General features: G+C 40.8%; 1 protein-coding gene across 6 annotated transcripts in view; it reads right to left on the bottom strand.

Annotated features, from left to right (window-relative positions):
- Positions 1 to 124: 124 nt before the first annotated feature.
- The window catches only part of LOC113067075 (uncharacterized), a 254,208-nt gene continuing 227,190 nt past the window's right edge, over positions 125 to 27,142 (bottom strand). For all 6 annotated transcript variants that reach the window (XM_026239302.1, XM_026239303.1, XM_026239305.1 and 3 more), the window contains one exon: positions 125 to 12,648. In XM_026239302.1, the coding sequence (XP_026095087.1) occupies positions 1,251 to 12,464 (11,214 nt within the window). In that variant the 5' untranslated portion in view covers positions 12,465 to 12,648 and the 3' untranslated portion in view covers positions 125 to 1,250. The remainder of the gene's footprint in view (positions 12,649 to 27,142) is intronic.

The raw sequence follows: 27,142 nt of genomic DNA, 5'->3' as shown, positions 1-27,142 counted from the left end.
TGAGAAATTTCTCTCAGGATTAAACATCGTAAGCGATTATAAGCACATATTCCATGCAGTGGATCTGTCAAACTGAAACAAAGGAAACCATCAAAGAAGACAGACACAAAAGGTTTAATGCAAATATATTTTTTTAATAAACAAGTTTATATGATGCACTTTGTGATCCACTCATAAGCCTTTAGTAGGCATTGTGTTTTCCTTTTTCTCTTCATCTTTTGCACATTATTAAAATAGAACTTTGACATTATGCATTGCACTGGAATAGATCAACCTACAATATTATACAATACAAGATACATATAAACATGACAAAGCACCTTTTGTCCTAGTAAATAGTAATAATTAAAGAACTGGGGGACATTATAGATCATGTGTGGGGTTTTTGTATGGTAACATCAGTGCATGGGAAGAATTCCTAAGGGTTTCATGCGCAATAATAGCACCTGAGTTCATATTACAGATGAAATTAAACTAAATTCAGTTTTGGAAAAGGCTTTTCCCGTGCCCTCCTCTGAACACATCAAATGAAGACACAAATGAACCCTTTCTTTTTCGATTGATCTTACACTGTATTTTTGTGTCATTTACTCTAAAACTGTTGAGTACCAGCAATGATGACTGTAATTGCTACATGTTCCCTTCAGTTATAAGACTTTGTGTTCACATTACACAAATAATAATAATAATTATAATACAATAGCACCAATTAGTGATACAAAAGCTAATACTAATGATTGTCTTCGCAATACAGTAAAGTAAAAGAGTATGAAGGAGTAATTCTCTGAAGCATATACAATAGGCACATTGACACGATCCAGACTTAGGATGTCTTTTGGTCCTGATGCTAGGAAAACATCCAAGAACATGTAATGTAAAAGTGTCATGCATTATTTGGAACTCAAATATTCTCAGTTCAATTTCAAGTAAATGATTTTACGAAAACCTTTCTTTGTTGTTGATGAAATACACTCTCTTAGGGATAATGCTCCACTATAAAATAGAGAAGATAAACTCATTTGTAACCAACAAATTCATCCTATATTCATACATTTCTTTTGTGTTGTTGTTGGTCTTCACATACATGTAAATACACATTTACAAGAGGAATGCGATAAAGTGACTAAACAAGGAATTAAATGATTTCACAGAGGAGGGGCATACAATCCTAGTCTCATGAATAAACTGCCTTAATAACATGCCTAGTGGATCACTTAATTACCTCCTCATTAATAGCATCCATTTAATCCTTAATTAATAGATTCAGAAGTGTCCTTCCTTAAAGGAATTTTAAAACTAGTTAGTCTTTGGCCAAACAGCTGGCTGAGGAGGTTGTTTTGTGACTCTGCAGTACGATATGAGTGAGTCTCTATGGATCTGACCCCTGGCTTGGACCGTGATTTATTAAATGAGTTGTTAAGGGTAGAGACCCTGGAAGAAGGGGAATGGATGGGTCTACTTGGAATGCTCTTTTTCACTTTGCAATCTCCGTTGAAGTGACGTACGGTCTCAACCTTTTTTTGTGTGAAATCTACCGAACCTTTTTTTAGGTGAAGACCCAGATTAGAAGATCCTATTTTATGCCTGGAGATTATTTTGTTGCTGACCGTGTCATCCTTTACTGATGTAAGCACTTGATAGTCATTGGGAACATCGGTTTTCCATTGACCGTCAATATTTTCACACCTGCTAGGTCTGAACTTCTTTTTGATTTTTGGGTCGATGCCCAAATTTTCCCTTGCAGTTGGAGATGGTGTTCTCTGAGAGCTGAGAGGTGTCTTAAGTTCTTTCCTCTTCTTCTGTTGTTTGGTCGAGTCCTTTTCTTCACATGTTTTAGAGATGTTGGGGTGACGTGCAGAATCAGTGGTACCAAGGCACCTTGGGTTATTTTCAAGACTATGTTTCAAAGTTTCATCAGATTTAACCATAGTTATGTGATCAGCCTGGCCAGTAGTCGGCTGTTCACTGTTGTCATCTTTATTCTCATCTCTGTTGATTGAAAATAAAGTCTCGGTTGTTTGATCCTGCTTCAAATAGCTTGTCTCGTTTAAAGACTGCTTCACAGATGAGAATTCAAAGTCACTGCAAGATGAGAGACGTTGCATGGCTTGCTTTGGTAAACTTGTGTCTGTTTGACCGCACACTTGAATGGTGGATACACTTGAGTCCCCTTGTCCACTTGCATTTTCAAGGCTTGCTGAAGGGTTTGTCTCCACCCTGTCTCCATTTTGTCTGGAAATTATGTCAGTGTTAATCTCTGAATTTAACAATGTTGTTGGAATTGTGCAACAGTCATCTTCTATTTTAACGTCATAAATTTCTGTCAGAGCTTCTTTGTCTGTTGCACTGATTTCCCTGGGATCATCCGCTTGGATTTTATGAGATGGAGAAGAGCTTTGATCCTCTTCCTTCAGCTCTGTTGATGAAAGACTCTGTTCTGCAGAATCAGTTTGCACTGTACACTCTATAATGTCCTTGACAACTTCAGGGAAGTCCTCAGCTACATCTTCAATTTTCACACTGGTATTGTTTGTTTCAGTAGAATGGTCCTCCATACTATTCTGAGCAGTGTCTTCTATGATTGGCAACACTGATGCGATGCCTTGCATATGGGATGCTGTCATGTCTAAGCTGCTCTCCATTGCCTTCCTTTTCTTGCTTGGTGGCATGTCAGACATATCATCTTTTGAACTGAAAGGCTTGCAAGGTCTCACGACTCCCCTGAATTTGAAGATCTTGTTCCCTCCAGCAAGATGTTTCTCCATGTGACGATCAAACTGTTCTTTTTTGGAAAACGTGTAGTTGCAGGTACTGCAGATGAAGGACTTCTTAATTACATGCATGACGTCGGCACAGAGTTCACAAGTATACAGCGTGGTATGCTTTGAGTCTGGCTCATCTGTCGCCTCGTGATAATTTTTAAGGTGGTCTTCAAGCTTCTTTGCATCTTGGTAGGACACTGGACATTTGTGACAAAGGAAAATCTTTTGCAAGCTGTGAACAACTAAGTGACGTTGGAGCTTAAAGGGCTTTGGAAACTGCTTGCCACAGTGGTGACAGTCCCTTGAAGGGTCTTTGCAATTAGGATGCATCTCAGCACTTTTGGAAGGAGTCTCTGCATTAGGTAGAACCTCAAGCGTTGTCAGTGCACAATGTTTACTTCCTCCCCCAATACTCGTTTTAATCTTCAGACTTGTTGAATCAAACTCCTCTGGAATTTTCAAATCTTGTCCATTAACATCTAAAGAGGTTCTTTTCTCTTCCTTAGATGGCGATTTAAGGATGTCTCCTTTTGTAGCTCTGCTGGGTCGATGCTGCATTATTGAAGATATAAAGTTCTTCACAGCATTTTCCTGCATGAAACACCCAGGCATGTCCAAGAGGGAGCTCTGAGACTGGCCTTTTCGTGCAAACTGTGTGGCATGCTCACGCAAGTGTTCATTGTACATCCAGACATCTGAAATTTCTTTCAAGCACATGCCACAAGCCCAGACACCTGCTTTGTTTTTGGCATGTTTCTCCCTGAGATGGTCCCTAAGTTGTTCCCGTGAGCTAAACTTGCGTTGAACACACATATAGCAAGTTGGGGGAGGTGATGGATTGTGGGACAGCTTGTGGAAGTCGAGCTCACCTAAAGTGAGAAACCATGTAAAGCACACTTTGCATTTGTACTGCTTATGCTTAGGTTTGAGTCCAGTTTCAATTCGTTTCCTACACTTCCGCTCCACAGGCTTTTTGCAAGGTCTTTCAGGGCCCTTCAGTTCTGTGCTTGTAATAGTCTCTACCAAAGTCATATCTCTCTCAGGCTCAAAAAATGGTACAGGAAGTTGAATTGTCGTGTTAAGGTTTGGTATCTCAGTGCTTGGCGAACAAGAGACATTTTCTTGAACACAGACCATTTGGAGAGGGCAGGCTGTAGCAGGAACCACTGGCTTACAGTCTTCCTGAGGAACTGTGTTCTCCGGCACAATGCAATCATGCAAATCATCCAGATGCCCTAAGGGTTGTCTAATTGTGCCCTCCTTTCCCCATAAAAATACTTTAATGCCAGTTTCTGCATTTTCCTCGTAACCAGCTTGTCTATCTATTATGTCATCTTTTGAATGACATGCATTCTCTATAGAACACTTTACTAAGCTCTTGGGAGTCATCTCAATGGTTTCGCATTCACAAGGGTCATTTGTGTCAGTGCTAAACTTGTGCCTCATATTATTTTCTTTAGACTCCTCATCCTTATCAACAAAGGCACCAGTAGAAGGGCAGTCTAAAATTAAACAGGACAGTTGTTTTTGCTTTTTGTTGCTTTTACCATAGACCCTTGCACATTTCTTTCTTTTCCTGTCATCATTTCTTGGGAATAATAGAGAAAAAGTGTTTTCGTCATCAAAGAAAGCCTTGAGATCAGGTCCTATTCCTAAAGTACCAGTAAGTGCATGACTGTCTTCTGCAGGAGAACAAGTGTTCTCATGCTTGATAGCCACAGAAGAATCCCCAAGTGGATAGAGTACATCTTCTGTCTGAACACATTTTGGAGTAATAGCACAATACTTTGTCACAACATCATCAATGTCATATGTGTCTCCTTTCTTATGCAATATAGAATGCCTTATGGAAGAAGATGTTTCTTCCTTTTGCTCTTCACCGCTGATAGCTACTGCCATGCTCTTCTGTTCCTCTCTCACACTGACTTCATGATAGCTGTGACTGCTATTTGGGACCTGTTTTTCAGGTGACTTAGGACAGTTTTGTTGTACCATTAATGGAAAATCTGCAGAGATAGCCTGCAATGTATCGGTTTTACGAGTGCTGAGTATTTCATCTGAAAATGTATCTGGTTTTGGAGCAAACATTTCCAAAGTGCTGTTCCTGTTATTTGCTTTTTCATTAAGAGAAGCTGTCTGATCAATATTACAACTTTCTGGGATAGCTGACATATCAGAATCCCTTGGAATCCCTTGAACGATCAAATGTGGATCTGCTTGCTGTCCTTGTCCATCTGAGATTTCACTTCGGTTTGGAGGTGAAAGAACTGCTGGACTTATAACATCCATGCAACCTTTCAGTCCCTTTTCTGTTGGGTGTGGCATTAAAATGGGCATGAACATTTGACTGCTCATATTTAGATTTTCAATGGGAGAAATCCCTTCAGTCTTTACTACATGCTTCATGGCTTTATGTCTTTTAAGTCCAGGTTGTGAGCGAAAGAACATTGCACAAATTTCACACTGAAATTTTCCTTGAACTACATTCTGTGTACCACCCTTTTTTGGTGACGTTTTTGTCTCATTTAGACTCGGTCCTTCGTTTTGGACAGATGTGAATGTAAGACCCATGGATGCTAGTTCTGCACAGTGTATCAGAGGATTAGGTATCTCTTTGATGTCTAACATTGTTGACTTCTGCATTGTATCATGTTCACTAGTGATCATCTGGTGGTCTAGCTTTTCAGGATCTGCTTTCTTGTGAAATTTGAGGTGCAGATCCATGTAATCAACAGTACCTTTCACGTCAGTTTGGTTAAGTTTTAAGACTTGTTCAGAGTCAATTGTACTGCCTTCCTCAACATAATTATGGGAGGAAGCTAAGACGCTTGAATATTTGATATCATTTTGGTTGTTATTTATAGAGGTTTCGGGTATATCAAGTCTAGTCAGTTGGCCCTGAATATTTGGCTCTTGTTCATTTGCATTATATGTTGGGCTGGATGATGATGTCTCATCAAGAGAGAAGGCACATACATTGAGAATGTAACTGTCTGTGGAGTTAGATTTTACATCAGGTTGGTCTTTGTTTAAACATTTAGAGGTGAAGTTGTAGTCACCAAAACTTGTTTCACTGTAGTTTAGGGGGCTGAGTTTCAATTCATACGGTGCACCTGTATCTTGAGAATCATCCAATGCCCCAGAATTTTCAGAAAAAGGTTGATTTGAGATTTTGTCCACAGTCAACAGGGTTCCAGGCCTAGAAATGTCACTGTCTGTGATTTCTACTAAATCCAGATGGGGATTAAATGAATGATCTAATTCTGTTGTTGCTGGATCAAAACTATCTGACTTGCCAGTATTTATTTGATCTGAGTTCTTGTCTTCCAGGGCTGGTCTGTTTTTACTCAGTGCTGGGGTAACTGTGCTTGGTAGTGGACCATTATCTTTCAGCGCAGAAGGACTTTGGATAGAGTTGTAGGAAAACTCTGGTTCTTGATTCAAAATAAGAAGTTTAGAACTCTGCTCTGTGTTCTTTTGTTGATTCTCTTCACATTCTGACTGCACAGAAAACAATGTCATATCAGGCAGGTCTCTCTCCACACTGGCTGTGCATTCATGTTCATCTTGAACTACAGGAAGATGTTTAGGAGAAACCACCTGTTGTGTATTATTTAATTGTGAATGGGTTGATAAGCGGTCTTCACAATGAGAAGACTTGATGTTTAAAATGGGCTGTTGGATGTCTGTCATTGACGGACAGTCTGTTGTTCCACCTCTTTTGTCAGATGCATGTCCATTGTCTTCAGAAATTAATTCTGGATTTGTAATTAGAGCTGAATCTTCATCACATTTCTGTGTTTCTCCTACGCACAGGGTGTTTTCATCTTTTGGTATGGTAAGGGATGCTGAGAAGTTGAATATTTTGGAGAAGTCGGGATTTTGGATAGCATAATTTGAGTCTTTAATTCCAAACTGTGTATCACACTCAGCATTCTCAGTTTGGCTGACAGGGGACTCACACTTGGATTCATATATGGAGACTGAAGATTTCTTTGAGTCGATTTCTTTTGAGTTCATGCAGTATGCAGCTTGTGGACTCTCAAAAGAACTCTCAGCAAGCTGTTGTTCATTAGCTACTAATTCATTGTGGAGAGTGTCATTACAAGTCTCCTTTAGGCTGGCTTTTGTTCGGTTGCCTGATCCAGAAATGTCACTGGTTGTCTCTTCTAGTTTAGCTGTGTTTGTGATAAATGTTCTTTTCTCCACTGAAAACTTTGTGAGCTCTGCTTCTGCGTTTCTAGATTCCATATGCTCAGACTCATTTTGTTCATAGTGGTCTTGTTTGTCATCTTCCTCAGGAACCACACTCTCTTGATTAGGAGATGACTGAGGTGATGTAAAACCCGAAGACAAAGAATCTGAGATCACTTCCAAGCTCTTCATCAGATTTTCTGTGTAAAGTTCATGCTCAAGCATCTCTTCTGACTTGTCTAAGGAGTCATTCGGCCCTGTTTTGTCGTTTAGATGTGTAGGTGAACCGTTTTCTGTGTTCAAAACGGTGAGCCCCATGCTATTCTTTGCATCCAAATGGTCATGTTCTGAATCAGTTGGTGTGTTGATAGTGGAGGGATGCATTGGCGTATGAAGACCTTGCTGTCCACACATCAATCCAAATGGAAGTGGACTAGACCATGGTAAGTCAGACTCTGAAAACAGCACTGATTGGGAGTCTACTGGTCTGTCAATTTGCAGATTATCTGAGGAACATTTCATCTCTAAGCTACTGTCCTCTTCTTCACTGTCAGGGTCAAGTCTCAGTGGAGAGAATTTGCTTATGGTTAACGGTTTTGGAAGCTCACTGTCTAATGTTGGAGGGCTGCTGAGCTTGGCTGTTTGCAGCTGACTCTCAAGCTCTGTAACTATCCTTTTTATTTCCAGATCATCAACTGACACGCTACTGTTGAGATTTGGATTGTAGTCCATTAATTTCTCAGGTAAAGAAAATGGGACATGGTTAAAATTGGTCTTATTTTCATTTGAGTCAGAGTCCTCTTTGTACTGAGAAATCTCATCTGGTAGCACAGGAGTAACATCAACCATCAGACTCCAGTCTCTTTGCTCTAAGAATGGTGAGAATGATGACTCAAAAAGTTCCTTCTTATCTGCTGTGGTTTCCAGAGGACTAAAGCTCTCTTTGGCAAGCTGGATATCTGGATAAAGATTGTTCTCAAAACCTCCCACTGAAAGGTCACCAAACATCGATGTTGTGTCAAAAGAAAGGGGCGATTTTATTAGACTCTGATCATGTTCTGAAGAATAGGGAATGAGACATTGTCCATTCTTTTGTACTGTAGCATCATGGACTTTTGGAGGTGATAAACAGTCTTTGTCCACAAGTGAACTGCAAAGAGGTGCAGGGTCAGGGAACATATCATTTGAACTTCTGCTGGTTTCTTCACTTGATATGCTGTCATTGCTGGCTTTCTCAAAAAAGGGTGCTGAAAATTCAGAACTACTTGTTCTTTTCTTGTGAGATTTATCCTTTGATGCAACAACATCTTTTTTTAGTTTAAAAAAATGGCTAGAATCTCTATTGTTGTTGGTTTCCATTGGATTTGGTGTTATACCAGACCCTCTTGGTGATGTGATATTTTTTGGGTAATCTTTTTGGAATGGCTCTTCTGTGGTTGCAATAATTCCTGCCTCAAAACCGTAGCGGTCCGCTTTTTCCTCTATTTCAAGTCTGGTGGTTTTGAATCTGGCAAGGCTGACAGTACTTTTAGTCATTGTATGCTCTGATGCGGTCTCTTCAGTCTTACAGATAATGCTTGAACATTTTGAAGTAGTGAACCGATCCTTGTGCTCAGTGAGTAGTATCTTATCAGTGCTGTACCTTTTTGTATTTTTTGTGAAAGTCAAAGCCAGTGATGTACTAGACTCTTTCCGTATCCTTGCTGGTGATTCTTCATATGCATTCTGTTCAAGAGAGTTTTGATCTTTCCTCTGTACTTCTATTTGTTTTTCAGAGTCGGAATCTGTATGATCAGTACTTTTCGGACTGCCAATGCTGTCGCTGCAAACACTTATTGATGTGCTCAGTTCACTGCTTGTGGAAGACCTACTGCTCCGTCTTCTGAGCCTTGGGCGACCAGGGTTGTCTTTCATCAAGGATGGAGAGACATCCAAAGCTTTCTTGGGATCAAAGCCCTCATTTCTGTTTTGTTTCCATGAACTTTCTCGGCTCTTGTCAGCACGAATCCTCCCCTTGCACTCTTTAGTGTATGTGTACTTGCAACGGATGCTTTGGCTCAGACGTCCCTGACTGGCTATCTTCACAGGCTCACAGTCGTCATCTGAATCAGAAACGTAATCATACTCCCTGAAAGTAGGGTTCTGAACTGCAGGAGTCACTCTCTCCATCACAAGTGAAAACTCCATGTTTTTGGTGCCCTTCACATGGAGTTTATGCAACTTGTTCTTTTGTTGAACAATTTTGTGAATAAGCTCTTTACTCCAGCTTCCGCCACCTGTCCTCTTCCTTTTTCCTTCTGTTGGTATTGGTTTCTGAGCTGTTGGACTTTTACTGGCACAGGTAGATGTTGTTTTAACTAATGCTGTGCTACTCTGCAAGCTTTTAAGTCCACATCTTGCAGAAAACTTGCTTGATAAAAGGATCTTAGAACTGTAATCATTTTCCTCTTCTCTTTGCTCTGACTTTCTTGTTTCCCACTCAATTTGTGTGCAGTTTGACTCCTGCAACTGGGACTCTGTTGGAGAGGTTTCTGCTTTGAGGACTTCCTTCTGTATCGACTCATGTTGGCTTTCTTTGAAAGGGCTGTCTGTGAGTTTGCTGTCTGAACTAAGGCTGTCCAAGTCTGAGTCAAAAGGATATTTGCTGTGAGCTTGAGATCCCTCGCTGGATTTTGATTCATTGTTTGTTCTACCTTCAAAGGTTGTGGAGTTTTTGGCAGTCAAAGTCTGTCTTGTTGATGCACATTTAGTAGTGGTCAGATCATCATCAACAAATGCATCAATAAAGCTGCTATCAATCTCTGCATTGTCTGACTGATAGCCTAGTCCATTCAAAGCCTCTGTGATAAGGCTATCCAACTTGGGATCTTCCATTTCTAAATCCGGCAGGGGTGCAGGTGGATCTCCTTTGGTTTCGTTATCTGGCACTATTTCCCCATTCTTGTTTAGTCCAAGTAGAGACAGATGCAGATCTGAAGAACTCCGCAAAATTGTGTAACTTGATCCAGATGACATGGCTTTTGTCTGGTCCGTCTGAAACTTCCTAATGTCTTCCACTTTTGGTACATCTTTAAAATCATTTTGTGCAAATGTATGCTGTCCACAGTATTGCTTATGGTCAAGAAAAGAGACAAGGTTATTAAAATTCTGATCACATTGCTTGCATGTCAAAAGCACATCCAGTTGGTCAAGGTTTGCTGAGACTAATGAAGTTGCGAGTTGGTGGGCAGAATAGGAAGGTGGAGGATGGTTTTCTGTTCTGTAGGTCTCCAGACAACCTTTCCCATTGTCCATGTTGGACTTTGAATGCCTGTTATGTGGCATGAAACTTGTAATGTTCTCTTTGGTTTTTTCTTGTTCATAGTGCAAGCCTCTGGATGGTTCCGAATGGTAGTGATGCTGGTTGGTGTTCATGTTGCTGGATGATATCAATGCCTTATCCTGTTGCTGCTGATAAAACTGAGGGGACAGAACCTTTGAAATTTGGCTGTCATCAGAGTTACTGTTGACAGAGTTTGTTGAGGCTGGGGAGAGTGATGAACATGTACTACTAGATGCTGGATTTTGAGTAGGTGAATGTGAAGGAGAGTCGTAGGGTGACACCATTTTCAGCCCTAAGGGTGCAACATGTAACGGAGGGTAGCTACAGTTTCGTGATGTCACTGGCACTGAGGGGTTAATACCAAAGAATGACTTATTCTTGGCATCACCCACCTGACCTTGATTTGTATCTGCCTTGTTTGTAAAATGACAAGGTGGAATTGTGTTAAAGCCTTGCTTGACACTCTCCTGCCTTTGGTTTGAGAAGCCCTCATTTGTATTTTTGTTGAGAAAGTTATTAGAATCTTTCTGGTTGCTGTTTTTGCGTGGCTTATTATCTTGCCAGTCTGATGGGCCTATCAAAAAAGTAAGCTGTTGATTGCTCAGTTGCCTGGAGAGATCAATCCTGTTTTGGTTTGGCAATGCCGTTGTGAAGCGTATCTGCTGCCAAGGCATATGGCCATTATTGCCGTTTGGTCTCTGTTCTGGTGCTGGTTGGTACTGAAAGGGGTAAGGTGTAGAAGTCTGGTCTATGAGTGGTGGTGGAAAGACTTTGTTTGGTCCTTCCCATGGGTGTGATACCCTGACATGTTGTTTACTTACACTTTTATCAAGAGACCCTGGGCTAACATGAATACCATTATGTGGAGGGCTAATTACGTGTATTTGGGAATTTGAACCTTGTGCAATATTGCGAATATGATGAACACTGCCTTGAATAAGAACTCTCTTGCTGGTGGTGCCATTTTTAAGATGGCAGCCTCTCTTGTCCAAAGAATCATATTTATCTGAAACACTTTTACTCTGCTCTGATTGGCAAGTGCTTGAAACTGAGCTCTCATCATTGCTAGGAACAGATGATGGCACACTATGTTGTGTCTGTATGCACTGGGGTGGTTTAGGGTGTAACTGGTATGACTGCCTGTCCTCTACCTGATCATTACCAAACTGTACATTACTTTTCATGGCCTCGTGTCCCTCTGCAGAGGATGGAAAGGAAAATGAATTATGAGAAACATCAATGTAATCTTGAGCATTTCGATCACAGGGAAAGGAATCAGAGGCTGACTCGTCTAACAGTGGGTATCCATACTGAAATGGCATGGGCATAAAACTAGCATTGGACTTGTTCAAGTCCACAAGATTGTTTGGATTTAGTGAATTAAGGCCAAAACTATTGTTTCTGAAAGTCCTATCTGAAGACTGCCATGTGTCTGTTTCGCTCAGTTGAAAGTCAGGGAATAAAGTGTCATTGGCAGATTGTGTGCTATTGCTCTCGATTGGGCTGGGCTTCTGTTGCATTTGTGGTGGATTTTGGTGAGCAGGTCCTCCAGAGGGGGCGCCAACAGCCTGTGAGGTATAGCTTTGGGAAGTAGGGTTAGGTGAGCCATCCTGGAAGCATCTGAACTGTAGGTCTTCCTGATGCAGTTCAGCCTCTCGCTCTGGAATACTTGGCACATGGAAGCGGTAGCTGCCTGAGACAGGACCTCTGCTGGACTCAATCTTCTTTGGAGGTGAGACTTTCTGCTGGGGATAGGCTATCCCAATTGTGGGATTTGAGCGTGGGTTTGTAATACTCAGTCTATACAACTGCTGCGGGTTGCCACGCTCTCCTTTTCCTGACTTTTTACTCTTGTCTCTATTGCGACTCTTTCCACTAGGCGACTGAGGGCTGTCTTTACCACTGGGCCACGTCCTGTTGCTATTGAATGAATGATTCTGCAGTGACTTAAAATCAATCTTTCCAGCCTGCTGTGGCCGAATCACAGCCTCACGTTGCTGGGTATTGTCTCTCTCTTTTTCTGCAAACTTAGCAAGATTGTTCACAGTCTGTGGCTCCAGCCTCACATTGTGCAAGTGCTCAGGGGACTTTTTTAAGCTTTTATGCTCCACAGTCCCCTTATCCTGTTTTTTGGACTCATTATCCAGCTCTTTGGCAGCCAAGGGCTGTTTAGTCTCTTCAGTCATGATGCCGGTGTGGATAGTTTAGCACGCTGGTCCTTATCTGTGCAGGCTGTGACATGGACACATTGTGTTCCAGTCAAAATCAATAGGCATGTGGTAGCAGAAGTTCAAAGCACAGGAATATTTTCTCTCTTCCTTATCTCTTTATTTCCTTAATGATGGAATGCTCATCTGTCATCTTGATGTTCTGAAAATATAAGAGAGGGGAAAATAAAATGTCAGTTTTCACTGTAGATAATATTGCATTTATTTTCATATGTAACGTAAAAATGTCACATTAACAAAATATGCTATACTGCTCAGTCATTATGAATAAATTGTAATTACACGTGAAAGCAATGTTTATTTTGTAGCACTAGGAAATAGACTGACACCTAGCAATTCCACTTCTCACCTGAAGAGGGCAGAATTGGGTCAATTTTGGCACACACAGTTAGGCCTACACTTCATTCATATAAATCAACAAGAATGCAAATTAAAGCATGAAACTGTACACAAGATGTACCACGGTAGTTACTACGACAAAAATCCCAGTGAAAAGACATTTATTGTTAATGGCCTTCTTTGGGTTCTGCTTATAACCAGGTTTGCTTTGGCTAAGGGTGTTTTGGCTGTGGACAGACTATAAGCAGCTGAGAGTTTGGCAGCAATGTGTTATTTCTCTGCTCGGAAAATCTATGTATACAGTGCCTTTTAACTGCATACTTTCAGCAGCTGACCCTAGGAAAAAGTTATATGTCTAGAAAGACTATGAGTGGTTTTTGCTTTAAGGCCATTTTGGGATGAAGAAATAATCAATCACAGGTCAATACTTGGCTCTCCTTTCAATTGCACATCCACATAAGTAAAAACTGTGAGAAAATGTGTACAGATGTGACCTATGGAAATGATGTGGAAAATACAACTCTTTTTGCAGGTTACTTTTATTGGATCATCTCTCCCCAATCCCCCCTATTTTCTCCTAGAGGGAACAAATTCTGGAGCAAAACCCTCAACCTGATCACATGATTTATTCTTCGCTGTGGCACACAATGACCCAGCATCCGTAATGGCATGGTAGAGGATCGAAATAAAAGAGCACTAACAATACATCTGCGTCATGTGGCATAAAAGTGGGAAATGTCAGTCAAGCTGCTTGTCCTACCTCTCTAACCTTTCATCTCATTCATACCTCCCAAAAATAAGTGAACTGCTGTATATAATTCAGAAATGAGTTGTACTGCAACTTGCACAAGACAAATACTAACCTGTCTCTACATCTGTTTACTTCCATCTTACAAGTCAATACATTACATTTGGCCTCACAGATTTTTTTTCCACAATCACTGTTTTTATCCTGTCAGATTTAATTTGCTTTGTATATGCAGTGCAATCGCTTGTGTTGTTTGACATGGCCACAGGCTACAGCACTGGGCTCGTCTTTTGATAAAACAGTCAGGTATGAGTGCTCTGCTATGACTCGTATTTGACAGACAGGCAATTCATAATGTTGAGTGTACGGGGAATATTTCACTGGTAAAGTATGACAGCATGACTAATAAGGGTGTGGCACAACATACCTGGCCTAAGAACAACCCCCTAAAGCACTCTGTTAAAAAAATACATTGACTCCTAGGAGCCCCTGATCTTAGTATCTTATTGGCAGAAAAGCCTGGAAATAATAGTAAGTTATTCTATCTCCACGGTTTCACCAATGAGAAAGGACCTTTAGAGATGGTTGCTCTTGCCCAAGCATATCACTCTCTGCTATTTCATAAATAATGAGTCCATTTAAAAATATTTTAGAGAGTGAAGGGGTGGAACTTCGACAGCTACAAATTATAGACAACTATAACTGTGACTATTTTGCATGCTTTAGGACTGTTCTTACCTTGGGGTACAGAAAACCTGATGATTAATAGCTCAATATCATCATACTTATTCCATACATCAATACTTACGTCCATCTTAATATTTCAAGCAGTAACAAATGAACCCAATGCTTATTTTGGAAGGAATGCACTTAAGGACTCTGAGGAACTGAATTCATCTTTTACAAATAGTGTGTAAATTCTGAAAATGAAAAATGCATCAAGTTAATGTCCTGCAATGTTATATATAAAAAAAGCACAACAGTTGAAAATCTCAGATAGATCTGTTACACTGAACGGCTATGTTTTCTTCAAGAACTCTGCTTTCGGTGTCATCCTCCTCAAAGGCTATCTCTTCTATCCTGTCATCCACCCGGCTCTGGCATTTAGCAGGTCGGCCTGGAGTCCGAGCCCTGCCTAGGTTTGGATCTGGCTGTGAAAAGTCACATCCCCCCTCCAGCTCCTGTCACAGTCAAAGCTGGAGTGTCTGCTCGTTTCCCTGCGGCCTGGAGGATGACTCAACTCCACTCGACTGCTGGGAGCACCCTGCAGAGGCGAAGCTTGATCTGGCCGGGAGCCATACATCATGTCTCCCTCTGAGTTTGCCCAGGCCGGCCAGCCCCCTGGAATGGCCACACAGGGGAACACAAGCTGACTGTGACAACAAAGACCGCAGTTGCAGGACTCACAGGAGCCTACTAGAAGTATCACCAAAGCCAGAGCTGTCAGCATACAAAGAACATTGGGTCATTTATATCCTCACAACTGTCAGCTTAAATTCCCCACCCTATCTCTACTCTTCCTATGGCCAGTCCTCGCCACATGCAGACCATGAATTAATGCACTTATCCATCCGTACGCTATTAAAAATGCATATTTGGTAAAACCTTAGCTCTCTGGTAAGCCAATGTGTTTATTTTTTACTCCTGAAAGATTACAGTTTATGAGAACTTGGCCAGGAAATAAAGAGTGCACATTTAATTGCAAAGTATGACTTGATATCAAATCTCGTGAGAGTTCTCTGAGAATGGCTCCATAAAACAACATTTTAGGCAGTTTTATAAGTCAATTAAGGCACGCTTGTGTGTTCCGCAGCCCGGGTGTCAAATCAGCCTGCCCACACACTACCAAAAACTCCATATGCTTGTACCACACGCGCACCCACAGAAAGCACAGGGAGGAGGGAAAAGTTTGTTTGGACGTCACATCTTTTGGCACATGAACACAATCTCAAATGTTAATTATTTGGTGTGTCTCAGAAATGTATACTGTACTGCTGTTTTCCTCAGAGGAAAGCTTAGAGGACAGTTAAATTGAGAAAACCTTAATTTCCTGAGATGTATTTTTCTCCCCCTCACCCCACATGGGATGTACTGTATGTGGTCTGAATCACAATTAAAACACAGTTTAACACCTCTGAGAAAATATCCTGTCAGATATTATCTCCAATTAAACCTCCATTAGTCCCATTCTGTCTCTTTCCCTTGGCAATCCTTCTATTAATCACGGCGTGTGGAACCCAAGAAATTACCTTTCCATTACTTGGGGTTAAATTAATTATAAATCGCCTTTATAACCTTGAGGTGTGAACTCTTGGGGTCTGATATTATTTGTTTGTTACTAATGGTATTGCTTTTACTCCTGTGTGTAACTATCACACTAAAATCCGATAAATGTACCCGATTCACGCCTGATTTCCCAGCCAGCAATTGAGAACAATGTCCCGAAAAAACCAAAGCTATTGTTTCTTTTCCACTAAGAAGGCAAACACTGGCATTAGCCAAAGTCTTACACTAAATACAAAGAAGCTGAATAGAAACCTACAATGACTGTCCATCTTTTATGCTTTCACAAATGCACGCTACAAATTTATTTCTACATTAATACCTCCACATGTAGGCTTTGTTCCAAAAACCAGTTGGCTGCCTACATAGAACCAATGTCTAATTTAAAATGCTAAAGGTACCAAAAAAAAGAGCCATTAACTCTTAGCCGTTTACTGGATGCACTACATGGGTTCAGATGTCATTTTTAGGAATGGTGAGCAGGCTTCCAGACAAAGCTCCAAAAACAAAGAAGGGTCCATCTGGGATAGAGCTGCTCAAGATGGCACATCCTCTAGAATCCCGCACCTTTAAACACAAAGGCTCCTTGTATCTCCCTGTAAGCCAATAAGGAGTTTTGGGTGGCCTCCCTGACACTGTTGGCTTTTTCCAGATGCTCACTGTGGTAAAAGATCTCCATGAAGAGAAGCGGAAAGACAAAGACAACAGAAAGAGAATCTAAAAAGCTGGGAGGATTACGACAGACCCTCATGGGATGATGGGACTGCCTCTCATCTCACAGGTAGCAGCTAAATCGCTTTAAATCTGCTCACGCCAAAAGCACAACAACTGGCTTAAAGATTTCCAGCATTTATGCCCACTCACCTGGTGCTCTGCCAGAAAAGTGGACTATTAGCCAGACCGACCTTCAAAAGAATCTGCTCTCTTCAAAATATTTTTTTGAAAACATCCATTATTGAAGCAATTTGCTCGAGTTTTCAGACCCAGGCTAAAGTCAACAATGAGAGGCGGCACTTTTCAGTATCCTGCAAGCAATTTAATGTAAATTAACAAGTATAATTCTTAATGACACTTAAAAATAACTCTCATTTGGTAGAATTGATGTGTTTGATATGCAGATATTAAAGCACTTTAATAGCAGCTTGGAAAGTAAACACAGCTGCAGTAGTTCGCAAACCCATTTATTTTTAGCTTTTGCCATGCACGATAGCTGATGAGTACCAGAAGGTTTTTTTTAAGGTTATATTTCAGGATTATATGAGATTTCTGACAGTTTCGCTAGAAGGTTACCCCATAACCTCTTTTCCAGAAATGTACTGAGCAGTGTGGAGAAGAATTTTAGATACAAGTAGGAAGCATTCGTGTGTTTCTGTGTTGTGGGGGTAGACCAGAGCATAATACCAGAAAGCTCCCCTTTTATCCCCTTTCAAACTTTCCCTTTCCACCCCAGACCAGACCATTTTTACTATGTAATTTCTGACCCAGTCTGTTTCCATATTGCTAACCACAGCATTCCATAAACATGATGGAATCTTTGTTTCAGGCAGTTTAAACAGAGATTTTCCCCATTTTTGACACAATTTCCCAAAGGCCTACAAGGATATGGAACATTACTCATGAGTCGCGTAGCGAGCAAGTGAGAAAATGTCTTGCATTAACAATAGATGGTTAAAATAATGGGACATTAAAAAGTTTGAGGAGAGGGTCAGGCTCCTAGCCCCGTTATGAACCTGCTGACCTTGAACATTATTAGCACTAATTAAGCCCTTAAAAATATCAGCCTCCACTGGTCTTTCCTTTTCCAGGCTGGAGGATTTTGTCACACTATCAGCTTTAGTTTAATATCCATAAAATGAACTTCTTCGAGGACAAAAGGAGAAAGTGACACACGATCGCTGATGATTGAACAAAATGTCCCCAAAAGCTCTGAACTGGTTATAATAACTTCAGTCACTATGCGAAGGCACTGTACAAAGACTTCCATCTGGGCACTGCATGAGGTTACATTTATTCATTAATCTTTTACAACTATTTAATTCATATAATGTGTACATTCTCCACCTCTTCAACTGCACTTCTTAATAGACCTCTGTTTTCAGAGGAAATTCTCTTAATAGTTGATCATTTATTATGGTAAAACCTTTTTCAAATAAAGCTAAAATCAGACTTATCTATTGTGATGATTGGCTTTTAGCCTAAGGTCTTGCTTAAAGAGAGAGACAGAGAAAGACTGAGGTAAAGCACTGGCCAGCGGACATGATTCAAGAAGCTTGGCTCAAGCCAAAGATAAGTGAGTTCTAGAAGTCTGGCAACGAGTGTGGTTTACTTCCACTTTTCTTTCATATCCTCTCAGCAGTTCTCAAAGACTGAGGACAGCCCAGCACCACATGAGCTAAACTCCCTTATTCTTCGGCTCAATGCCTGTATCAACTAAAACGCTGTATGTTCAACTGACGTTGAGGTTCAGTTAGAGCCAAATGGAGGGAGAGTGGCAGGGCAAATCTCTCAGCACCTAAAAGGGGAATTACCTTTGCCTAAGCAAAACTGTGATTATAATCAGTCACATTACATCACTTTAAAGGATTTTTATTTATTTATTTATTTATTTTTAATCTGACTTTTTATATGGGCTTTTCCCTCTTTATTGGACCAGTACCTTTAGGGAAGTGTAGAGGAAGGGTTTGGGATATGTCACAGGCCACATTTAAACCTGTATTTTCCACATGAATACCAATTTTTTGTGTGTATGTAATGTGTAATGCATTAAGATTCGATGCCTTTCCTGCAGTACCTGAAATGATTGACGAACAGGAAGTCAGACATTTCCTCTTAAGTCAGCATCATCAACTTAATGATTGATAAATTATGAATAACTGATGTAGAAGGAGGTTTAAAATGTTTCTATTAATACTCCTATACATAATATTTCCGTATTATGCCTTCTGCTGACTTGACTAAACTAATTACTCTATAACTTTGCTGAAAGGTGACTTTCTATATCAAATTACAGAATGATATTTGAAAGCACTATTTACAAGCAACAAGAATGCAAAGACATTTTAATTAGCTTAGTAGTGGGTTTCTATTGAAGTGTTATTCAGGTTGGTACATGGAATGATTTGGTCTTGTTAATAACAATTAAAATGGATCATGATTAATGTTTCCTTTTTAAGGCAAGAAAACCAAATAGATGTGTTATAAAGTTGCCTGAATAACAGCTTTTTATCCAAAGTCCAATTTTGAAGTGACTAAAGTGAAAAAACTTAATAATGCTAATAAATATTCACATCATTTGAATTCTTAGAAACATTTCTGTTGTGTCGATGTAGGGTTTTGAGCGCAACTGATCGGCGTGGGGAAAGTTTGGGAAATACTGATCTAATGGGGAAAAATGTTTTAAACCACATGTCTTCTCTGTGTGGATTGGCTACTTAATGTGTTTACCATAAAATGAAGGATTGCACCTTTCAGGGCCTTTTGATTTCCCAGACTTTCTTGATCAGAGGTGCTCAAACTCGGTCCTGCAGAGTTTAGCTCCAACCCTAATTAGACACACCTGAACCACTTAATCAAGCTCTTGCTAGGCATGCTAGAAACTTCCAGGCAGGTGTGTTGAGGCAAGTTGGAGCTAAACTCTGCAGGACATACTGTAGGCCCTTCAGGACCAAGTTTGGGCACTCCGTGCTAGATGTTACAAAATGGATTCTTCCATTACGTGAGAATTATCACTGTAAGGTTGGTCCTTAGTTGACGGGACTTGCAAGGGGTGTTTGTGGCTTCAGGCAAGTCAAGGTCGCCATTTCCACACAGAAAGTACAAAATCAGGGTCAAAGCAGTGGTGTGCTGACATGTAATTTCTCTTGCTGTTAAAGGTTAAATAGCACTGGTAGGAATTGAAATTTAGGGTGAGAAAAGAAGTTAAAGGTGAATGCTTGAAAATATTGACCGTTAAGAAGAGGAATTTAGGAAGGTATAATAAGGTACTAAAAAGAACTGAAAGAGAGAAAGACGGATGAGAAAGCAAGGAGGTCCACTTAAAGTGGTGTATAAAATTCCAGGCCTGCCACTGAAGCAGCCTCTGACTCCTTAAAATAAAGAATGGGCGTCAGTGTGACGAGACCCTCATTCAGCCACTTGTCATTATTCCATTTATTTGTCACATTCTATTTAAATTGTGCCTGCAGGCCAAAAAACAGTAGTCGGCTAGCCAACACTAGAAGGGAATTCCAGGCAATGAACGGGTGAGTCAGTTTGTACCCACATTTTCCTAAAGCATGCCTCCTTTAAATAGTCCAAGGAAATGTCCAAATGACCTAATTACAACTCAGCCTTTTAAAATATACCAGTCAGTGTGTGATGCTTTATTGGAAGAAGATGACAAAAAAATTGCCGCCTAATACAGTTTATTCCAGTTAGGAATGACCGATCACTGGAAGCTTTATGAGTGCTTTTCAATCTGAAGAGTGTCTTATAATGGTGAAAACTTTAATAGTCTCTGAACTTTGAGAGCTACTGAACTGAATAATGTGGCTATGCACATATGCGATAGGAAATATAACAACAAGGAACCTCAGATGAATGCTGTTGGCTGCTTCTGGAAACAATAGCAAGCTTGAAACAACTCTGTCATACCACACTTTCCATAGTCAAGTCTACTCCCATTTTGTAAAACAGACTTTAAAAACAATATCCTTGTATTTAACTTAGATTTTGTGCTTTGAAAGACAAAGTTGTGGTCAAGTTAAGGGGCAAATTACCGTAACTGATCTCATATTGACCGTTTAACCGTTAACCGAAAGTAAATATTTTGACCGATTAATACTATCAGTTAAACGGTTTAAACGTTTTTTTTTTAGGTTATTTTTGTTTAGTTTGCTGCATGGTTTAGAAAATAGAATAGCCTAGGCTACTATATAGCTTATTTATTTACTCACTCAACCACACCCGTGACACATGCCTGCAGATTTTTATTTTTTTTCTGAGCAAGGGAAGCAAAATGAAGCGAGCGAAAAGGAGCACTGTGTGGGATTATTTTAACAGAAAGGGCGACGAAGTTACCTGTAAATTATGCGGCGCCGTATTAAAATACAGCAGTAGCACAAGTACGATGCAGTACCATTTATGAAGCAAACACCCACAAGCTTCGAGTGATGAAGGGCAACAAACTCTGCCCTCCATTTTATCAAGTAGATGATCCGATGCACGGCGATCTGAGGAGATAACGCACTGATTATCCAGAAGCAGAGGTTGACATCTACATGAGAGACGATCCTCCTTCTCTGGATATTAATCCTCTTGACTGGTGGAAAGCAAATGAAAGGCGCTTCCCGAAGCTGGCCACTCTAGCGAGACATTACCTGTGTATTCCCGAAACATCTGTCCCATTGTAGAGGGTGTTTTCTGCCGCGGGTCTAACTGTCAACAGGTTGCGCTCCAGACTGACCCCACATCACGTTGATATGTTGCTTTTTTTAAATAAAAATTAGACAAGGTTTTGAGGTAGGGCTGCTATTTTTATTTAACGAAAAATCTTAATCTAACGGGAAAAAAATCCGGTTTGAAAGCTTCGTTCAAACGGATTCAGTGTTTTCTTTTTGTCAACTTAATTTGTTAATTAAGTTAAAAATATATATATTTAGTGTAGGCCTATTTTGTATTTAATTTGTATTATTTTATTCTATTTTTCTCTCACTGTCAGAAATGCTGCAGGTGCGTGGAAATTTAAACTGAATCCAGATTCTGTTGTTGATCTGTTCTGTATGCTGCTGTTTGCACTTTGCACGTTAAAATAAACCCTTTGATGAAAAAAAAAAAAATTGTTTGTATTTTTTTTAAAGGGTCACAGATACGCGTCAATTTTTTTTTTTTATTTAATGCCAATTCAATATTATAATCTTATCAGTTAACGGTTAATAATCGATTAACGAGCGGCGGTTGTCGGTTGGGAAAATTAATCGAAATGAGCATCCCTATACACTATAGAATTTATCAGTGTTGAGGAACAGGACAATAGGAAACTGAGAAACACACAGGCCACATAAACAGCAGCTCGCCCTCTCTCTCATACGTTGAGTCTTTGAGGCTGGCGGCGGGGTGATAGTGCATGCTTGGATGTCCTTGGTGTGAGCTGCTGTTTATGTGGCCTTAGGACTGCCTGATGTGTCACTGCAATAGAGTGAGAGACTGCTGTTGAAAAGAGTCTCTGTGCAGCGCTGCAAGATCACCTTACACAGCCACTTCCTCCTTCCGCCCCCTTTCCTCATAAGCGGCCTAGTGTACCCACTTGGCTAGTGAGAGAAAAAAAGTCAAAACAGAGGGGTTCAGTACACCCGGCAGTGCAGCACAGGACCCCATTCATCTTCCTTTGCTGCTCCAGGATGACTTTATTTTTTTCCAATTCACAAATATTTCCCTGTGAAAGCCCTTGAGATTCAGGAGAGACCCTATACTTGACTTTCCTCTGTGTCTCTGATCTGAGGCCTCTGAGGCACCATTTGGCTCCTCGGTGTGCGTGTTATAAAAATCCTGTCATGTGGGTGATGTGCAGTGTCAGTCACTGCAAGGGGCCTTAAAGGGGCTACAAAGGTTCATCAAGATGTCTGGGGCAAGTCTGGGAGGTTACCTTTTCTAAAAATGAAGTGGACTCTTGAATTGAGTCACTCCAAACCTGGTGGTCTTTTGGAGTGGATGGGTTACTAAAAAGGGGAAGTCGTAGGTTAGGTATGGAAGTGGAACCGGGTAGAAGGGGGATTTAAGGTAATATTCCAGGAATTACAGAGCACCATCTGGGCCTGACTACAGTTTAAGAGACAAAACGGTGAAAGTGGGGCACACAGTATTTGTGCAGAGGCCCTTGTCCAGGTGGAACTGGGAGTCAGGGGTGTTTAAGATTCCTGGGGAAATGGCAAAGTGGTTGAATAACTGGGAACACAAACAAACCCAGGGGCATTAACGGGGAGGGCCTGGATGTTTCTCCTTCTGAACTTTGCTTATCTAATGAGAGTTAGAGCGAGAGTGGGGGTGTTGAGATAGATCCATATTTTTCCTCTACTACAGTTGCCTCACTCCCTGTCAATGAACACAGCTTAGGTTTCTTTAAGCTTAAGACACATTTACACAAAACAGCACCTGATACGTCTGCTCCTGATGGGGGGGATAGGAAAATATTCACCCAGCACTCCTGGCTTCCTCCCTGGGCTACCCCTTGGATGTCAGCCCCACATCACAGAGAGAAGAATGACGCTCTGTACAGTGGCTGCATGGGACCTTTCATAGCTGTGAGTCACGCCACAGACAGCATGCACGACCAACTGAGATCCTCTGGAACAGAACTGGTACTGATCCACTCTCTGTAGCACAGAACTGGTATTGATGATCCACTTAACACAGACAGACCCAGCAGTCATTCTCACAGGCTGGTCTACGCTCAGCAGGATCTAGGTTTGCTGGCAGAGACCTCATTCAGGTGGGCTGTTCTGGGGTCAGTCATAAATGGTCCTGTTTATTGACCGAGTGACTGGATTGATCAGATCCTATTAAAGCTCTCACCATTCTCAGTTCCTTGTTTGGCCTAACCAAATATTTTCCCCCCATTATGCTAATAGCATGGAGTATTATACATGTAAAAATACTCTCTTGTGGAAAAGTCCAAGATAGAAATGCCTTTCTGTAATGTGTAGATTTGTAGAGGTACAGAAATGCCACAAACAAAACAGGCCAACCGCAATCAAAATAAAACACAAAGATTCTAATCAGCTCAACCGCAATTCAACTGGCTAGATCAGGGATGAGCAGCTTTGGTCCAGAAGAGCTACTTTCCTGCAGAGTTTAGTTCCATCCCTAATCAAACACACATGCCTGTAATTTAAGTAATCCTGAAGATTCTTAGGTTTGATTTTTCTTTTCTTTTTTTTGAGGCATAAAACTGAATTCCACAGCATAGTAACTCTTTAGGACCAGAGTTGGCACATCCCTGGAATAGACACAATACAATGGGTTAGTTTAGCATACAGGTTAATGTTCAAGGCTGGTCAGCAGAAGGCTGCTGAGTTGCAAGCAATGAGCTATTACCATATGCCCTTGATCAAGACACTACAAGGGGACAAACCCTGTAATAAGTGGTTTTAGGTAAAAGCTCCTTCTAAATGACTTCTTGCTAAATATATCCAACTTTAAAGGAATGTTCCACTAATTGACATTTGTTACTTTTCCTCCTCATATTAGAACACCCTTTAGGGCAAGTCTGGGAGGTTACCTTTCTCAAAAATAAAGAGGACTCTTATATGCAAGCATAGGTGCCCAGAGGTGAGCCTCTGTCTGTGCCCCCCTCCTGCGTGGGCAGCTTTAACTCATTTTGGGTACAGTGAGTATGAACCTGATGCCCGGCTGCAACAAGTGTCCTCTGTCCATTAGACCACTGTAGACTGCGGTTCAAGGGAAGCAGCCAAACCAAAGCAAGACCTGGAGCTAGATTGAGCATAGATAGAGTGTGACTAACTAATTCATAGTTTTCATGTTATGCAGGCTACAAATAGTGTATAATCTCAAACATCACTCAACTCTTTCGTTTTGCGGTATGCCCAGGGGTCTGGGCTGGTAACTGAAAGGTGGTAAGTTCGAACCTCACAAGGTGCCATCCATGAAATGTGTACTGGAACAAAGGAATTTTCTACCAGAGAATTCTCCCTGTAATACGTTTACTGTAAATTTTAAATGACTTTGTATAAATTTGCTAGATAGTTTACTAGTGCAGTTTGTTGTACCAAGTTTGGTTGCTTCTCCAATCTAAATACTTTTTTTAAACAGATTTTTTTTAACTTCGCAGAAAACAATGAACAAAGCACAGAAGAATAATCAAAATAAACACTGTGACCAATTGATTATTACAGCCACGATGATAAAACCTACTTATTTGAAAGGCCGGTAGTAACATTTACTTTAAATGCAGTTTTTTGTAGGGCCTCAGGTGGGAGTCAAGAGACCCTTTTTACAACAAACATATCTGCACACCAGGTTGTAATCTTGTTACACAGTACATTATTCATACTTTCTCCTTTTTATGCCTGTTTTTATAGCTGGACACTACACTAATCTGTTCAAGCCCTTGACTCCAGTGGCTATAAAGAGAAGGTTTCGTAAATTCTCTTCTCCACCTAGTTCAGACCATCTGCCCATAATGACCCAATCAAATCTACTCCTACCTACAGCTGGTTAAATGCATCTATTGGCAGTGTGAAAACACAAATTGGGAAAAATAATTCTCTATTACCCCCCCCCCCCCCCCCACAAAAAAAACCTCAAGATATTTACTGCTAGGACTTATGTTGTGTCCTGTTCTATAAAGGTTGCTTTTTGATTAAATTAGAAAGTATCATGTTTCTTGACAACACAAACTCAAGTTTGTTTTTATGTGTGACATACTAAGAGCCAATGTTTATAATCAGGCAGGGGTATCCTTACACTCCCTTTCTGTCTCTTTATCTTTAGTGCTGAAACAATGAAAAGAAAGATATAAAGAAGAGTGAGCATGTTGAAGATGTTATCCTAAGCAAAGGAGGAGAGGTCGGGATGGGGTCGTAAGGTTAAAGGGCTGCCTTAAACAACATAAACGTACAAATCAGCAAAAAACATTGTAAACATTACAAAGACATATGGATCTCAGCAGACTGGTTGACAATTTGTATTATTCTATTTATTGATTCATTATTATAGCTACGTATAATTGTGGTCAGGATTAACTTTATTAGAATTTCGCAATGTTCTTGCAGTTAGGGCTTACGTGCAGGTTCCCTGTGAAATAGACCTTCAGAAAGACAAACAGATCAACTATCGGTCCACTCAAAAGTGAGGAGTGAGGAATGCAGGGTGAAATTTATGCATCACCTCTCTGTGTGAGCAAAGCACGCAGTGTTCACCCTCTGGAGTGCCGCTGATGAATAAACCATTTGCCTTTGGGGGCCGCTGAGGAAACGCTGTCACAGGCCATTACAGGTTTCAGCAGCAAGGACAAACTAGGGTCTGCGATTCCACTGTTCTCACCCTCTCTTCCTTCATTATGTGTACCCCTACCTCTCCATCCACGTCAGGAAGTCACCTTTGTCTTGCAGCTGATTATGTGCTTCTCTTTCTTTCCTACCCACGTCTTCCCATTCCCTAAGTTACAGCGTGTCTATCCAAAGCTTTGGCAACATCAGAATCCCACAGCAATAAAGTTGTATATAGTTAATTGTTGGAGGGTGGGGCCAGTGCTGGGCCAGCTAAGGGCCAACAGTCAGGCCCAAGTCCAAAATAGATCCTTTCATGTCTCTGCCCCTCATATTTTCTGCATTTTTCCTTACCTCAGTTGGACAAACAGCTTTAAACTTCACACGAAAATATAGTTGCTGTCTGGGTACAGTAAGTAGCATACTATTAATTCTAAGCTCTTGTTCAGAGACGTGAAAATGTGCAAAACAATTTGATGTCTGAATGTTTACTCGTTTTAGAAAGGCAGTAATGTGAGAAAGAAGGCTTTTAAGAATCATTTTTTTAGGGGAGTGACCCAACCGAAGTTTCTTCTCTATCAGGCAGTCTAACTCCAAATGGGAAGGTGATTAAAATGACATTCTAGCTCGTAAAAGTTTCTGAGGGGTTTCTGAAATGTTAAAAGTGTCTAGCCACCCTGCAGTAAGAATAAAAGGAGTACCTTCCCAAGGCTCCTAAAAAGGAACAGAAAAATGTCTTCATAAGACACTGGCATGAGCTTTCATCTCTGCTGTGAGGTTAGGGTGGTTTGCAGTTGGTTTGATAAATGCTACTACAGATCATCATTGGAAAGCTAGACCTGGATCTGTTCTCTGCATTTTCGTCAGGAATTTGGGAAACCGCATCTGAGCAAGTCATTCATTGCCAGTCAGCTCCGTAATTCCTCCCCACCTGTGATGCGGTTGTTCCGTTCGGCTAGCATTCAATCCTGAACTATGCCGTACTTTTTTGAAAATGCGTCCTATGACCCAAGTGTCTGGAAGACAAGAATTGCTAGCATAGCACACGCACTTCACGCTAATGCTATTAAACACATTTATAAGCTAAGCAATGCTATGTTAGGCTAAGTCAGGCTACGCATGGTAATTGAATCCTCTGTAATCGAGTCCTTGGCAGGCGATGCACTGCTCTTTAAGTCTAAGCAGACGTCTGAGGCCAATGTAATTGCTGGCAATTGCAGCACCACACAGAGGACGGTGAGGAGGGGGGGGAAAAAGAGAGCGAGAGAGAGAGCTAGTGAGGA

This window comes from Carassius auratus, chromosome 50, assembly GCF_003368295.1.
Source record: "Carassius auratus strain Wakin chromosome 50, ASM336829v1, whole genome shotgun sequence".
Taxonomy (NCBI): domain Eukaryota; kingdom Metazoa; phylum Chordata; class Actinopteri; order Cypriniformes; family Cyprinidae; genus Carassius; species Carassius auratus.
This window is presented reverse-complemented; position numbering and strand designations above follow the sequence as displayed.